The following is a 17,466-nucleotide window of genomic DNA, read 5'->3' on the forward strand; positions in this document are numbered from 1 at the left end:
AGTGCTAAGTGATAGAAAACTGCAGTTTTGAAAACCTGTAGGAGCTCACCAATCTGTGCTACTGCTCTGATGTAGTGTTAAACTTAGTTGGAATGCATCGAGTGATGGATGGGAAACGTGTATCACCTCTAGCAGGATTTCCACATGAGAAATGTCTCTGAACTTACCAATCGGATAGAAGGCATAATCTGCCATAGTGCTTGCAAGAGGTTTGGAGTGCATTCTGTTCTACCTGACAGATGAATAAAATCAATAATCAAGTTGCAATTTCAGGGACGAAAACCCAGTACATCTGACAGCTATCTAAATATGAGATATAAAACATATTTGCACTGCATCAAAAGCATAGTGAGATTTCCCTCAATACAAAACCTAAATGAAGGCACAAAAAGACCAAAGATGAAAAAAGTGGAAATAGTTTATTTGCTGCATAAGGAAATTTCTTGTAAATTACATATAAAGAAACTTGCTATGCTGTAGTATATAATTTTCAATATTCCACAAAGATAATTGTAATAAATATACAAAAGAAAACAAAGTAGACTACTAAATCCATCAGGCAACCTACTGAACGGTTCATCAAGTTTTATACTTTGCAGCATCAGCATGCTTAAAATTTTGTTGTTCATTTTGAAGTGCTGCAGCGAAATTCTTTTCACATTTCTTTGGAACATTTTCAAAACCATCTTCCTATAAAATACTGTTCAAAACTAGCAGGCATTAGTTAAACCACCCAAAAAAGTAACACCAAGGTCTAACTGAGGCAAAGGTGTGGTTTTTCTTTTTGCTTTTAAAATCCATTTATTTTTGCCAGGGTTAGGAATTATCTGATATATGTGCACTGTGAGTCCAGTCAGCCTGAGACACCGCCGACTCTTGTCATATTATGACTCTATAAACTTCATAGATTATATAGCTCTGGAAGATTTCTCTATTAGAGACATATCCACTAACAGGAATACAAAAAATACGATAGTGAAGCTGCAAGGTAGTTAGAATGGTTATCCCCTCAAGTGCAGTGTGTGCTTAGAATAATTTTTCCATAATTTCATACTATACCACATCAGGCATTTTTATTTGACTTTAAAATTTAAAAGTGCTGACAAAGCTTTTACTGATGCCCCTAGCCTCTACAAACAACATGCAGAAATTTTTGACACCTTTTGCTGTTCTTTCCCTATCATTTCTACATTTTTTGGAAGAGCAGGCTGAACTGCAGTTTGCACTTCACTGCTCTGGATCACACTAACAGACAGGTCTATTATTCCATACAAATCTTTTACAAACTGAACACATTTCACTATGCTTCACTGTTACTGAATATTTGGGGGCATAAACAGAAACTCTGAAACACGATTACCTAAAAATATTTGTTAATAAGCTTAATGCAAACATTATGTAGAAAAAATGATTTAGTTACAAAAAAATCATTAGAGGGCCAATAAAAATATACTGAAGAGAAGATCTTTACAAAAGTGAGGTTAGGAAATACGAGGCATTGACATTCACTGTAAACATCCTGTGCTCACTAGAATCCCTTGTCTAAAGTGTATGTTCTGGTTTTGTTCCTGAGCTTCATGGCCAACACTTGCATAGATAGCTAAACCTATCATAAAGGGTTGTTTCATACAGACATTTCTGTACTGCTTTGAACAGAACTTCAATGAACTAATGATTTTACCTTTTGAAATAGTTTCATTCCACTACCAGGCAGTTCAAGGAAACTATGAAGCATGGTATGATTTTTGTGTACTCAGTGCATTGGATGGGTTGGGACAGCTACCTTACGGTGTGTTAATCTTAAATAACATTAAGTAGCTGTCTGACGTTCTGGCTTCACACAAATACCTACTTCTGCTCACTGCTGGAAGGCTCACTTCTGCTCTGCCAAAGACTGCATATGGCAAAATGTCAGGAATCTGAGTGCTACAACATCAACTAAGTTAAATCCCCAATAACAAGATACAGCTTATAAACAGTACAAAAGACTTTATGGAGAGTTTCACCTTTACCCAGGCAACATGAGTGCTTTACTCCAGATTAACCTCCCTCTACTGGAGGAAGCTAGAAAATACTTTCAGGGTAAACATGACAGGGAGTGGCCTAAGGAGAAAGCCTGAAGAACATACTTGCGCTTTGGATATGAAAAGCAGGCACGTGTTTAGTTACTGCACACGCAAACACACAAGGAAGGTGGTAGAGACAGACAAACAAATCCACCTCACAAACAGCACACAACACAAAAGCAGCAAATTGCCAATTTTAAATCTTATGTTAAGGCAAATCTAGATAATCACCCATAACAGGATTAATAAAAATGGGAAGTTTTCCTTGGCTTTTTTGTTTACTTTTTCTGCGATTGGCTTTTACACATCGACAGAATTTGTTTAAGCACTTTCTGGACATCTTCATCCATTTGACCCTAGACAAGGGGAGAAAGAAGAAAAGATGACTGAATTCAAGCATGTCTCTACGCTTTAAGAAGATTTACAAACTATTTTTGAGGTACAGTAATTAGATCAATTTCCTAAAAGGAAACAGTGTTAAATTTGTGCTTAAACAGTCATACCTTTTGGGCAGAATGTCTTAGATAAAACATGCAAAGTTCTTACTAGATCTGCAGGAGAATCATCTCTCATTAAAACACCAACAGCGTCTAACAGACAATACACAATGATACCTGCACAGCATAGAGAAGATGCATCCTGTAAACTGAGACAATTTCCTGATGTTGTTTCTTTGTTTCCTAGAAAACAGGCAGAAAGTCACAGAGCATTCAGAACTGTTGAACTCAGAACACCCCAACTAGACTTAGAGAGGTCTGGTGAATTACGAGCCATATCTTATGCATGCATGGAAAACCAGCTCAGACAGTACTGTGGCACTAGCCAACCAAAACATAATTTTCTTGGAAGTGTGGTCCACAGAAACTGTAATTCTACCTATCTCAGTAAAAAAGCTGATGAGATGACATCAGTCGTAAGAAGCACTGAGCTGCAGAGATGTGGAATGTGCACATAACTCTACTTCTGACCTTATAAGCAAGCAGAACCGAGAAAAGCCAACAATAATCTGACAAATTAGCCCCTAACTGCAGCTGAGCTCTCCCCTGAAGTCAGCGACCTGTCAGCTAATGCCTTCCCAGGGAAGAGGGAGGTGCTTACAAAGGCCTTAATCCATGAAATCCTCAGTTACTTAGCAGACATTCTAACAAGGAAAGCCAGCCTCCTTTTTCATGGTCACAGACTGCCACATCCCAGAAGCTATCTTTCTAAATAAACATGAAGCTGTTAGGAAAGGTAGCCTACCAGAAGGAAAGATTGCTTCTGTCCCGTTTTAAATCCTACCCGCTTTCTTAATGTATTGCATATCTTCACATCTTACACTACTTTGCTGGTCCTTAAGCAGTGGGAGATGAAGGAATCTTTCAGACTTGGTGGAGAGCGATAAGAAACAGTCTGGACTTTTAACTGACAGTATTTAACTGCCTACTTATTTCCCCCCACTCTGTAGCAAAGCAGACACCAGGTAAGCCATTTAGCATGTCAAGCTGCAGATTCTCCTTTCAGAGGCACTCCAGAGTTCTCAAGAAATGGCTCTGGTAGGCAGCACCTTCTTTTCAGCCTCAGCAGTGAATTAAAGCGCTCCTTTGGACAGGCAAGCTCTCGGAAATAGAAGTTACGACTCCACCTAGCTTACAAGACTGGGCCTTTCATGCACAAACAAATGCAATTAAAAAATTTTCTTTAAGCAGGTCAGAATTTCAGGGAATAAACTGTGCTCCTTATAAACAGATGGATTTGCTTTACTTGAAACTTCATGCCTTCAAGTGACTACTTTCTTCCAGAAAGTCAAACTTATTTTAGCTTAAAAACCAAAACCACTTTGGCTGATGAATGCTCCTGAGAAAACATACAAATCTACAGCACACTGGCCATACTTTACAAAAATTAGGATCTCAGCAGGTGGTCTGGTCACTACATTACATAGCAAGTACAGGAACTTTGCTCAACTATTGATCTGAGGAAATATATTGGGGAAAACAGTTTGCTTTACTTCGCACGTTTCTAAGCAGCAATTTGTGACTTGCAGATTCTTAAATGTTTCAGAGAAACAGAGAAATTTCAGAACTTCTGGATGAAAATTCCTCTCCTTGTACTCAATGACTGTGCTCCTTTTTAAATAAGGCAGAGTGATGGATGGCATGCATATCCTCAGAGAACTGGGAATAATAGTGGGTTTTCAAATTATCATACTTACAGTCAGCTGGTTTTGCAACTGCTTCACTTGTTGTTGTAACACCTCCAGCTGCTGGCTTTGTCTTTTGGGGGCACTGGTTGAGTAGGAAAGCTGAGAAAGACTGTTCAATGCTTCTTTTAATTTGCTAACTTCCTTGGACATTTCATTGATCTAGGGAGGCAAAAATAGTTTTCGTGAAAAGCTGCAAGGTTTTCATGGCTCTCGTCTTGAGGTTATTTGTGACTTAGATTTAAGATGACGTAAAACCAAGATGTAAATAAGCTCAAAGGACAAACAAAGATATCATGTAAGCAAAGGGTTACAATGCTTCTCTACCCCCCCTCCTAGTCCAGTCAATTCGAAATGCATTCCTTGTTCTGAATGCCAGCAATATTTACAAACAAGGATTGCATTTACACCTTTACAAATACTGCTGCTGAATACAAGACAGAAACATACAAAGCATATGCCAGCTATTCACACCTAGCAAAATACATAGCTTTTTATAAATAAATTTGTAGTGACAGATATAGTAGCTGCAGAGGAAGAATAGTCAAGTCATGCTATGGTTGAGATAATATAGTAAAATCATCACAGCAAGTTTTTGATCCTTTCTGATCTTTTGGTTTTTGTCTCTTCTGGAATCTCTTCCTGCTGTAAATCCCCTTTGACTTAAGTTGCCTGAATAGCATGAACCCAATCTAAGCAGAACTTAAAAGAGATAAACTGAAAGATCATGCATATCTCCCAGGGGGGAGGGAAACCAGCTGTAAATTTAAACATACTAAAACTTCTTTGACTTTGATTTTTTCAGATGGGCAAATGCACTCAGAAGTTCCTCCACTCTGTAACACCTGATACAGAGTCACCACTATTAGGTCACCATGCACCATCCAACATGATTTGCAGTATGAACTCATGTACTACCCCTCCACTGCAATGAATCACTAACCTTTTTATCTTTATCCTCTTCTAGTTTTGATGAGCTTTCAGAATATCTTTTCATTTCAAGAAGATCTTCTTGAGCTTGATGGTACTTTTGCTGAAGACCAGTCACCTCCCGTTCCTTTGCTTCAAGCAGAGTATGTATACCTTCTTTCTCTTCTTTCAAGTGCAAAACTTCATTTCTCAGTTGCATAACATCTAAGGAAGCGTTTTCCTTCTCTTGGATTACATCCTTCAGTTTAGATGACAAAACACTCACTTCACCCTCTAGTGATGACTGGAGCTTTTCATATGTAGTCTTGGGTACCATTGCTTCATTAATTGCAGCTTTTTCTTCCAGTAATTCCTTCTGTAAGTTTCTTACTTCACTTTCCTTGTTGGTAAGCAGTCCTTTCAGCTCATTTATTTCTTTCTCCATTTCCTTTACAGTATTTCTGAGTGCATTCATCACCTGATGGTGTTCAGTAAGCGGCAAAGAGTTTTGTTTCTGAGTGTCTAGCAGTTGCTTTAGTTCTTCTGCTTCATCTAATACTTTTGTGTACTGGGATTTCATTTCTGATAACTCATTCTCTGCTTTGTATTTCAAAGAATTGGTTACCTGCATCAGTTTCTCATGTTCATCTCTAGGAATGTAGTCCAAAGCTATATCATCTGGAGTTTTTCTCTTTTTATAGTCTTCAAGCTCTGTTTGTGCTTCTTTGTACAACTGTGACAATTCACTAAGTTGTCTGTTGAGCTCATCTACCATTCTGTGCATCACATCTCTCACTTCCCCAGCTTCAGCACTAGGTTCCAGCTGTGTCTGATTTGTCAGTTTGTCCTGTAACCTTTTAATTTCCTCCTGCCCTTCTTTGTACCTCTCAATCAACAATGCTTTCTCTTGATTAATGTTATCAATAACTGAACAATATGAATTCTTCATTTCCTCACACTCTTCCACAGACAATCTGCTTGCCGTGTTCTGCTCTCTTTCTTCAAACTTCTTCTGCAGTGCTCTCACTTTCTCTTTTTGTCTTTCACTTTCCTCCAACACTCTCTTCAATTCTTGCTTAAGCATTTCAACTTCTCCACATGTAACCTTCAACCTACTTGAATCAGAACATATTTCTTCACTTTCGGAAGAAACAAGACCCAGTTTCACTTGCCTTTGTAAATTGAAAACCTCCTTCACAGCTTCTTCATAGGTGTTCTGAGTTTCTTGGAACTTAAGGTTAAGATTAGAACCATTTTCTGAAATGTCTGTGCTATTTAAATTATCTGTTTCTGGGACTCTAGATTGGACATGAGCTTCTATGTGCTTTCTTTTGGCTTCAACAGTCTCAGATTTCCTCTGCCCATCCTTTAAGTCTTCCTGGAGGTACTTCATTTTTACTTCACTGGGGCTTGTCAATTTTTCATGAATTTGCATGGCATTTGATGCAGACTTCAGCTCCTCAGCTGAGAACTCATTTTGTCGATCTGCTGTTTGCTCAAACTCTGTTTGGGTTGAATGATAAGATGCCACAGTTGAATCCACTTCTTTAGGCGTTCTCTCCTATGCAAAAAGAAACGCAAACAATTGGACAAGGAAAGCAAGTACAGGATTATATTTTTCAGAATAGAGTAAGCAAGGAAATCTTGCCACATCCTACAGAGACAGACAATTAAAGTTCCATGGAAGAAAAATTCAAAACCCAGCTGCTCCCACTTAGTCATCTGCAGTGAGAGAAGACAGTAAGTGCCAAACTCCTCTGAAAGTCTGGGCTGACCTCCATAAGCTAATAATCAAAGCTATGCAAATTAAAGTTCTGCTAACACAACTGTTAACATCATCTTTTAGAATGTGGTTATCATAATAAACAAAATTATTCAGTAATTTATGGGAAAAGTGGGAAGATCAAAACACTTATTTAATCCTTTGGGGCAGAGTATTTCCATGACCTTACCACCAACAAGCTTATTAAATTATCTTCACAGTACATCTCTTTAAAATGGTAAGCAGTTCTTTGTTCTGCTAGTAGATTAAGAGAGCACTAGAACAGCACAAAAATTTGCCACCTGTAATTTGTCCTGCAGCTCCTTATTGTGCAATGTCAGAGAAGCAATTTTTGCTTGCATCAACAGAAGTAGATCTTGCTGGTCAGCTTCAGAACTCGCATCCAACAAACTATCAGTGCCTTTGGAGAAAACAAACAAACAAACAAAAGACTCAAAACCTTTCAAAAAGCTGAAATGCTAGCTAGTTAGTTATTCTAACCTTTCAAATTAAATAGTTTGTTCCCATGACTACTAAGCGTAGTTAGCAAGCAAACCGTTCCCTAGAAACTCTTTCCCCAAAAATGTGTTAATATCACAGAACAGGAACAGGAGGTTTTTGCTAGCAAGCTGCTAGTGGAATTACTAAACTTTACTACCAATACCTATTGTGTCTCACAGTCTAAGTGGAAAGGCACAAGAGGACTTCTGACCAGATTTCAACATTTCATACCACGTAAAACACATCACCAAATACAAAAGTAAGGATTAAGTGTTATTGTATACCTGTTGTGCTGTCAGTCAGTCCATCTTTATTATCTCGATGCAAGGAGATGAATTCTTCCTGCTGAGACACCAAAAGAAAACACTTTCACAGAAAGCAGATGTAAAGCTGGGAAGTATAGACAGTATAGATGTCGCTTGATAAAGCCTGGCAAAGAGGGTTTCTTTTATTTCTGAGGTCTTGTTTAATTGTAGCATGGGGCCAGTATTTTCAAAATCTGCTAAAAGCATTCACATTCCATTGACCAGTTCTCTCTAAATATTAATGCAATATGGGCAACTGTCTTACGGATAGTTTGGAAGCCTGCAGGCCCCGTGATAATTAATAGCAATATTCTGTCATGTATTAAAAAAAAAAAAAAAAAATCTTCAGTATCATTAAGTAAAGATCAGACAGAACACACTCAACCATTTCCCTGATGTCTTTTGGTGAAAGAGTTTCTACTTTTTGCATTGCACAATGCTATGCACTTTACTGGTATTAAGTAATGAGCTCTCACAGCATTAATACTTTCATAACCATATTCCTAAATACTAACTAATTTATGACTAATTCCATTTACATATTCAGTAAACTTTAAAGTAATCCACACTGGCTTTATAAATCACACAAATAGATTAGCATTCCTTTTTGTTCCTAAAACTCAGCCAATTCACAGGGTACTTTGCAGTCAGCAAAACAGATTATGAAGATACTATACTCTCCTTCCCTAAGCTTCATAAGAACAGAAAACTGGTACCTTGCACACTTGATCAGCAAAGAAAGCCTGCCCTTTTCCAGTCATGGGAGTGGAAGTTGATGAGTGTGAAGAGGACAGATCACTAAGCTGTAAAAGATTTTATATAAATAGATATGTATACATACATGTACATATACCTACCTCTCTAATATCTGCCCATACACAGACACACACACAAAAGTATTTTTGCCTGCACTAACATAAGTCACAACAACAGGTTAGTGTCAAAGAATACATCTAATTATTTAGCGCTCTTCTGAGTCAGTATTACATATGCACTGTAGCTGTTACACAGGTAACATTCCAGTTTAACATTAAACCTAACTGGAAAGCTACATTTTGATACTATATGAATCCAAGTATTTTACTTTCATATATATATACACACACACTCACTAATGTGCACATATATACATATAATTAAAATATACATGATTATTTACTTACGGAAGTCACAAAACCAGGAGACCTTTAATTGTAGATGGAAGAAGCAGTTGTACAGTAAAGTTTTTACAGTTCTATCTTAGACCATCCTGTATTTCAAGCAATTTTGCTTAGTTAACCTAACTGACATGTGCTTTCATGGTGTCATCCTAATGTCAGGAAAAGCACTCACGGTAAGACAGGCACATAAAATAACAGTGGCAGAGCAAATCCAGCCCACATCGTTCACATAATGTTCAAAACACTTCTCACCCCCTAAAAGCATCTCAAAATTGGTCTTTTCTTTACCTGAATAGGACTGATAGGAGGAGGTGGGGCTTTGCGTTTTTTTGGAGTTCCACTTCTTTCTGAACTTAGTTTAGAGCCTTGATCATGCTGAAAGTTTCACCAGCCAGAAAAGGTAGGTTTGTTAGTTTGGTTAGTAAAGTCTGAGTAAGTTTTTTTATAAAAAATGAAAAATAAAATCCCACATTAATATCAACTTTAGCAGATCATGCAGTGCCTTATTTTTTTCTATGTAAAGACTACGTGTCCACTAACACAAAGATATTAAACATGCCTGACAACAAGAATCTGCCCCCTTGTAATCCATGCTTCAGTGAAAACAAACAAGATTTAGTGAAAAAGCAGAAGCTGACAATAGGTTTAGCACTAGTGATCTAAGTATTTCCATTCATACACAGGCCAGTCATACCATTCTTAACAGCTGCATCTTTCCTTTCCACCAGCTTATGCCTGAGCTCCCTGAAAAACATCTCTCTCCACTCAAGAGAAGGAATGAACCAATGCACTACACCCTCATCCCCTTTCCAGTCGCCATCAGGTCTACAAGGTCTACTTACATTGGTTTAATACCATATCTTGGGGTGCAACAAACTAATCTAATTGCCTAAATCTGCTGGGATACTCACAGGTGGGGGTCTCGAGTAAGATGTAACCAGGGATAACCTTCAATTATGTTTTAGAAACTTCCCTTTAAAAGGGAGCTTTTCTAGATTATCTTTACGTTTTAAACAGATAAGGAGTGCAAAAGCCAAGCTCCTGCACTTACACATGAGAAAAGTGGCCTGTCTTCCAGGCACACACATGCACATGCACACACGCTCTCCCTTTTCTCACTGAGGACGCTGGCTGCTGTTACAGAGAGAAACTAAGTTTAAAAGCTATGTTCCTGAAACACATTACTTCAATAAGCAACAAAAACCTTTCACATTACAGAGTAGTCAATGGCAGTGCATCTCACAGTGACATCTACTAGTGCTTCTAGTTATGTCAGTTACTATTCTTTCTTAAGCTACAAGTCTACAGAGCCTAAGCATTTTTAAAACCAAAAGGACAAATACCTGCTTTGCTTTTGTCAAGGACTTTGTATCTGTGAAGAAGAAAAGTGGAATTAGGAACAACTACCAAAGAAAACCGTTCCTAACCCATCTCTCAGCTCTAATTCCCACACCATAAATACTTTTTTTGGCTTTTGAGTTCCTGTCTGAAACCTGAGAAACATATTTCAAATTTGAAATTCCATTTGAACTATGTCCTTTCTCTACTGCTTTTGGAGTTTCATTCTGAGATGAAGTTTGAAGGATTGTGACAATTCTTATTCTACTATAGTCTTGTACCAATCTTGCATATTAGCTTCCTACTTTAGAAATTTGTCTTAGCTTGACAATAAAACCCTCTGCCTGCATTAGTTCCTTCTCCAACCCCTCTACTGAGGAGCTATACGTTCCACATATTCTTTCCTGTAACAAAAAAGGATCTATTCCAAACTGTATGCAAGACTTCACAATGCTGCTACATCAGCTTACTTTTTTTCTCCAAAACACCTCTTTTTGCCTGGCTCAGTGCTTTATCCTCTGCTGAATATTACCATCTATAGCAAAGGCCACATGTTCCTGCATTTGGGAAGACTCAGCCAGACAGACCGTCTTGAAGCTGGCTTCTGAAACTTTTCAATGAAGTAGATTTTTTCACTGCTAAACACACATGTAGCTGGTTCAAGAAGTGACAAACTGCAGATCAGTGTCTCTTACGTACCCACATCCTGAGAGAACTTTGATGATAGGAGATTCTGGATCCCTGTATTCTCAGAGAGCTTGGAATAATGCAGGGCATTCTGTCCAAAGACATCTACTAAACTGAAATCTGCACCTTTCCTAAGCAAGGCTTCCACCATGTTAAGGCTACCAGCTTCACAAGCCATCATCAAAGCAGTTCTGGACAAAACAAAACACACACAGGATAAGTGTCAAGCATGTACTCTTTAAGCAGCAGCTCATTTTTTAAGGAAAAAATAGTTTGACTGTTATTGTGCAATAAAATTCAAGACTTTATCAACATGTGTATCAACACATACATGTAACTGTTTTTTCTCTTCACAAACACCTGCCTGCCCCTCCTCCTCTTCCCCATACTTTCCAGCTGTATCTTCTGCAAAGGCCTGGCTTGCTTTGCACAGGTCTCCAAACATTTCTGAAAATGGGTAGCTGAAGCTAAAAGAATAGTTGTACATAGAAATGGCTCCAGGGTAAAGACAGACTATTAAATCTCACTGCCACACTCCAGTTACAGCTCTACAAGGGATGGTACAACACAAAAGCATTTATTTCATTGCTGTTCTCCTTCATATGTCACTTTTAAGACAAAGTAGACAAATAGTTTTCAACCAAAAAGCTAAACAAATCTCATAAATCTCAAGGCTCTTCTTTGGGTTTGGCTTCAAATCCTGATCTACTTTCAGTTAAAAAAATAATAAAATTCATTAGAGCACAATCAATTTTCTCTCCAACACAGGGCAGCTAGACAGAGTGCCAGATCCTACAGTGAGGGTGGCATACCAAAGAAGTGTTTTCCCAACAGGTTGTACCAGTTTTTCTCAATTATTTGAAGGAGTCACAAGAGATTCACAGAATAATTACAAAGACACAGAAAAGGCCACCTTTCATGCATGCTCCAATACTGGTTTCCTTCTTGGGCATAATTCTCCCTTCTCAACATGAAAACGTGCCTAACAGGTTGGCCAAATTCACTGGCAAACACATTTCTCAGTGCAGATATAAAACTGAAAAGTTATTACAATGATAATATTTGCTAGATACTAAAGACAGTCATTTCACTGAGGAATTAAATATACTCCCTGTAATGGGTGAGCCCTGGAGAAGTGACGGCTGTTGCAGCACTGTGCTAAGAACTAGTGTGAGAGGCCACTTGGATAACAACTCCAGAGTCACAGGGATGGTTTTAGATTACCAAAATAATTCCCTTAGTCTGTACAAGATAGGAAATTGGAGATGCCATTTTCAAAGGTATCCCTTCCTCTCCCAATAAGGCTTCTCCTTTTTCAGCAAAAACTTAACCACTTTTGTGAACATGACATGCCAGAGTAGGCACTTTTCTCACCAGAAGGAAAGCCTGAAGTAAAATTGTATTTTCCACATTGTATCATTTTCTTGCTTCTACACACAGTACTGTCTTGAAAAAGAAAATATAAAAATGCAAGTCTGTCCTATCTATGACAGAATTGCCTTCATCCAATTAAACTAGCAACTCTTTACACTGTCTGTTAATTGAACACTAAAAGAGTGAGGAGAAGGCAGAGGTCTCACAGTGGGCAGCACCTCAAGTTCAAAGCACTGATGAGGCCATTCAAACCAACCAAGATGACAAAGGGGTTTTCTTTAGACAACTTACAACAAAGAGTGCTCTAATAAACTTTGCACTAATAAAATACAAGTTAGGGCCCAGTCTTACCTTCCCAGGTGCTGCCCAAGAACAATAAGAGCATTGTATCACATACAATGATAAGGATAGCTATCAAGCATAAGTGCCAAGTCTTTGGAGCGCCGTGCTTTACCTTCACAGTTTAATCAACTGTTCATAAAACAGTCCATGATTTCTGAAGACTCTTGACCTTCATAAGTATAATCCAAAAAGTGTATTTTTCACAACAACGATGTTGCTTTACAAAAACAATTTTCTGACATACACACTATTAATGCAACAAATATCCAAATTGCACCTTCTAAGGTGACAGCAACTCCACTATATAGCTTCACTGTATTTTCCTCTTTCTGCTGTGGCTGCATTATGGTAGAAAACAGAACCCTGCACAGAAGTTACTCCCAAGTAACAGTTTTAGGATTTAAGTTGGAGAAACTAATTCACGCCAAGAAAAGAGCAGCATTTAAAACTGGGACATGTACAAACTGATGTGTGGGTAAGTGCTATCAATCAGATTCTTGTAGGAATTGTTTAAAAACAGGGTTTACTGCTCTAGTAGCCCAAGGGAAATCTTACAGGCACATCTAGATTTATAGTTGCATGGTTTCTGTTTCACCTTTCCCTTCAGGCAGAATTCTGTAAGCCTTCTCAACAATTGGGATATGCTGTCTAGTACAGAAGGCATTATTCACCTAACAACTATTTTGGGAAGGATTTGAGAAGGAAGCATCATTTGACAGTCAGTCTTGGGGAAGAATTAACAAGTTAACTTGCTGTACCTTCCACTTTTATCCCTCGTGTTGATGTCTGCTCCGTGATCCAGAAGGTATTTGCAGACTTCCATATGACCATTTTGTACTGCAAGCAGCAGAGGTATGTTTCCATCCTAGGAACATGTTCAAAGAAACTATCAACAAGCCATTCACTTACAAATATCACTCTTAGATTTAAAGGTCAGCTATGAAGTTTACTTCTATATAGCACAAATGACATGCCATTAGTACATTTTTCTTGTGTACCGTAATGTCGCTGGGTTTACTTTAATTCCTTTCTTGAGCACTGGGGATGCAAATCATTAGGAGTAGGAATGCTTTTTGATGTTTGTACACCCTTTGGTGTTTGCTTAAAGCTACAACATGATGATTTTGGAACTACACAATACCTTTAAGTAGCTCCACAACAAAAATTATTTTAGGCTAAGTACAAGGGAAAAAAATACATACAACCACAGAATAACTTAGTTGAAAGACACCCTTAAAGGTCATCTGGGGTTTCTCCCTCTTTGCTCTCAATCCAAAGCCAGGCAAACTTTAAGTCACAGAACATTGCTCAGAGAGTTGTCCAGTCAAGTTTTAAGTATCTCCAAAGGCAGAGACACCATGCTGTCTCTGGGTTCCAGTGTCTGACTACCTTCACGGTGAGATTATTTTTCCTAGTACCTAACTAGAATTTCCCAATTAGGTCCCCTGGCCAAATTCTGACCACTGCTTAACATTTTGTCATGTACCTCTGAGGCTGGTCTGGCTCCTTTTTCTCTATGATCAACTATGATGTAGCTGAAGACATCTCTTCTTAAGACTAAACAAACCTTTTCTACCTTTAAAATGCATCTGCTGAAATTTTTGGTCTAACCTTTTAACGAGATTTTTTTATTAGAAGGACCAGATAAGGAGGAGATAGATCCAAGTCAAAAACAAACAAACAAACAAATTAAAATACTTTCATGACTTTGGGTTTTTTTTTTCTTTTTCTTTTGTGCCTCATTTCGGTCAGGTCCCCTGCCTTTATCATCAGATTCTACATATCATCATTCCCCAAAATAGACCTGCCTGGTTGTAGACATGTCCTAGCAGTGAATGTAGTGTCCCTGAGCCTTTAGACTACACGACATAGAATTTTTCTCCTCAGGCTTATCATACTCTGCTTGGGCTTTGTGAGCATGCCACAGCACTCTGTCACATAATGGGCCTTTTCCAAAGCCTACTGGAGTCAATGGAAAGACTTTTAATCATGTTTTGCATGTATCAGAACTGATTCTACCTACTTGTATCAATGCCGCAACTTAACCAGCAGTAAATCCTGCCACTACTGTATTAGATTGTGAAGTACTTCCCCACCTCTGCAATGGCAAGCTGCAAAAGGAACCTCCTCCACCAGAGAAATCCAAGACAAATATAAGCCTAGTATTGCTTTGAACTGCTACACCTGAGATAGATTGGAGAGGAGGGTGGTAAAAGCCCTGAAGTATCTGAAGTACAGAAACAGAAGTGGTACGTACCAAATCTTTGATGTTAATGGGACATTTGTGTTCACACAGAAGCTGAACTGCCTGAAGACAACCACACACAGCTAAAAAACAAACAAACAAACAAACTAACCAACAAGCATGAAAGTCCATTAAACCCCATTTTCAAAATTTGTGTTCTCTGCTTTCACTAGCAATACTGCAGCATTACAGTGGGGTCCAAGAAAAAACAAATGAAACTATTTTGTTTTAAGAAGGAAGGAGAGAAACATTAAAAGGATGAACAGCAAGCTGCATGCAGAAATATAACCAATATTCATGGCTGAAATTAGCATGAGAAGATATAATCTTTAGCCTCAAATCAAAATCAACCTAATCTTAAATATTCCTACTGCTCTGCACTTGTAAGTTAAGCTTCTTAACTGTAATTATCTGAAATTCGGTAGTCACAGTATTTATCTAAAAAAACACCTGAAATTTGCAAATCACCAGATGCAGTCATTACATTTATGTAATTAGAACCTAAAGAGCTCCATGAGGCTGAAGAACTAGGAATATCAAGCATGACAAAAGAGATAGTAGAAGCTTTCAACAAAGAAGTTACCTGCGTAATGTAAAGCTGTTTTCCCAGAATTGTCAGTGCTGTCTGTTGGACATTTACTCTGCACAGTTCACCAAGGAAAAGGGAAAAAAGCAATTAGAGAAACACCAAGAAAACAAAACATATGTTTGATGCTAAAGACAGGGTACTGAACATGTTTGACAAAAGTTTTATGAGCTGCTCCAGAAAAGAATATTGAAGAAAGGCACAGTTTCCCTCTCTTTGTCAGTCTGGTCTCTCCTTTCTTGGTACCAGCTTACATTGAAGCCATAGGAAATACGGTGAAAGAGATAGCCCTAAAAAATGTTATAGTTTTAGAACAATTTAAATTAGGAAAGGAAAAAAAAAAGGAAAGAAATGCTCTTTTTTGCCTCAGAAAAGCTTCATGATTTTTTCTTACATTACAGAAGAGCTAAAGCAACCATGTCCTAAGGCAATTAGTCTTGCATGATTTCTGTTGAAGGCAATACGGCTTCATTTGCATTTGTAAAAACTTAAGCATTATCAATCCAGTAATGTTTTGTGGTATTATAAGCCACCTATTACTACTGATCAGTCTAGACTTCAAAGTAATAAATTATAAAAACTAAAAAAAAAAAAAAAAAAAAAAAAAAAGTAAAATTCAAATATTTATCAAGACTTGGTTTTGGTTACAGAAAATTTTAGCTTTAGTTAACATCAAAGAAAGAATCATATAATCATTTAAGTTGGAAAAAGGCCTTCAAGATCTCTAAATCCAACTGTTAACCTAGCACTGCCAAGTGCACCCCACCACTAAACCATGTCCCTAAATGTCATACACTTCCAGGGATGTTGACTCAACCACACCTGGCAACCCTTTCAGTGAAGAAACTTTTCCTAATATCCAAACTAAACCTGTCTGGCACAACTTAAAGCCATTTCCTCTTATCCTACCACTTGTTACTCGAGAAAAGAGACCAACACCCTCCTCACTACAACCTCCTTTCAGGCAGCTCCAGAGAGCAATAAGGTCCCCCCAGAGCCTCCTTTTCTACAGACTAAACGACCCCAGTTCCTTCAGGTGATCCTCGTAAGACTTGTGCTCTAGAGCCTTCACCAGCTTCACTGCCCTTCTTTGGACATGAGCAGATGAGACCCTGAAATATTTGGCTTCTAAAAACCAAACATTAGAGCTTTTGCCTTTCAAACGTAGCAGTGCCTCCAACACTTCTACAATTTTCTAGGAAAACAGGTTCACATAGATTACCACATTCTATAACAGAAACATCAAGATTCTGCCTGTATAAAATATTTAGCCTGTTTTAATTCAACTCTAGCATGTCAAGATTAGACATTCTTCATATGTACAGTTTGTATCACCAAGAAAGCAATCCAAAGAACATGAATTACTGGAGAATAATAACAATGTATTTGCACTAACAAACATATTTAGAAATTTGCATATTGCAATAAAATTAGGAAAATATCACCAAAAGCACTCTGTGGTTGTATCTAGTAAGTGAAGGGACAGCAGATATTTGGTATTAAACACACATCTAGTTGCAGTTGATCATGCTGCTGCATGTGATACCATCAGTGACAGCTTGATGTCACCGTTTATGCTGTAAATGAGTTTGCATTAGACGTCGTAGATATTCACAAAGAAATCCTGAAGAGGGGAGGCTCAGTGGTTAAAGACAACCCTTGCCAGGAGTGGAGAAACAAGTCAGCTTGCAACAAGCATGGGGACTGGACCCAGTACTGTCAGAGACATTGACAGGGGTCAGTCACAGGATAATTGGAGAGCCTGAGGTAACCAGGGAAAAGCAAATTGGAGGCTGGGATACGAGATCCATTCCCTCTCTGCACCACTGTGCTTGAGCAGAATTAGTCATTTCATTATCTCATCAGTAGTAAGAGCCTCAGTCTTAATGATAACTCCAAACTCCTAAAAATCTGTCCCATTCCTCTGATTGCCTCCACCAAAACTCACCTGGCTTTCTGAAATGGAGCTGAGATAGACTAGGTTTCTCCTCACTTACCAATGAACATCT

At 38.2% G+C, this 17,466-nt stretch overlaps 1 protein-coding gene across 8 annotated transcripts in view; it reads right to left on the bottom strand.

Annotated features, from left to right (window-relative positions):
- Positions 1–400: 400 nt before the first annotated feature.
- Positions 401–17,466, bottom strand: part of RAI14 (retinoic acid induced 14) — an 87,294-nt gene continuing 70,228 nt past the window's right edge. For 5 of the 8 annotated variants that reach the window (XM_056324773.1, XM_056324774.1, XM_056324775.1 and 2 more), the window contains 13 exons: positions 15,455–15,512; positions 14,884–14,954; positions 13,385–13,491; positions 10,923–11,101; positions 10,229–10,257; positions 9,174–9,260; positions 8,442–8,528; positions 7,705–7,765; positions 7,222–7,340; positions 5,192–6,718; positions 4,261–4,410; positions 2,681–2,746; positions 401–2,422 (listed from right to left, as the gene is read on the bottom strand). In XM_056324773.1, coding sequence (XP_056180748.1) covers positions 2,345–2,422; positions 2,681–2,746; positions 4,261–4,410; positions 5,192–6,718; positions 7,222–7,340; positions 7,705–7,765; positions 8,442–8,528; positions 9,174–9,260; positions 10,229–10,257; positions 10,923–11,101; positions 13,385–13,491; positions 14,884–14,954; positions 15,455–15,512 — 2,619 coding nt within the window. In that variant the 3' untranslated portion in view covers positions 401–2,344. The remainder of the gene's footprint in view (positions 2,423–2,680; positions 2,747–4,260; positions 4,411–5,191; positions 6,719–7,221; positions 7,341–7,704; positions 7,766–8,441; positions 8,529–9,173; positions 9,261–10,228; positions 10,258–10,922; positions 11,102–13,384; positions 13,492–14,883; positions 14,955–15,454; positions 15,513–17,466) is intronic. The other 3 variants (XM_056324770.1, XM_056324772.1, XM_056324771.1) reach the window with 3 other exon arrangements.

This window comes from Falco biarmicus, chromosome Z, assembly GCF_023638135.1.
Source record: "Falco biarmicus isolate bFalBia1 chromosome Z, bFalBia1.pri, whole genome shotgun sequence".
In the NCBI taxonomy this organism is placed as follows: Eukaryota; Metazoa; Chordata; class Aves; order Falconiformes; family Falconidae; genus Falco; species Falco biarmicus.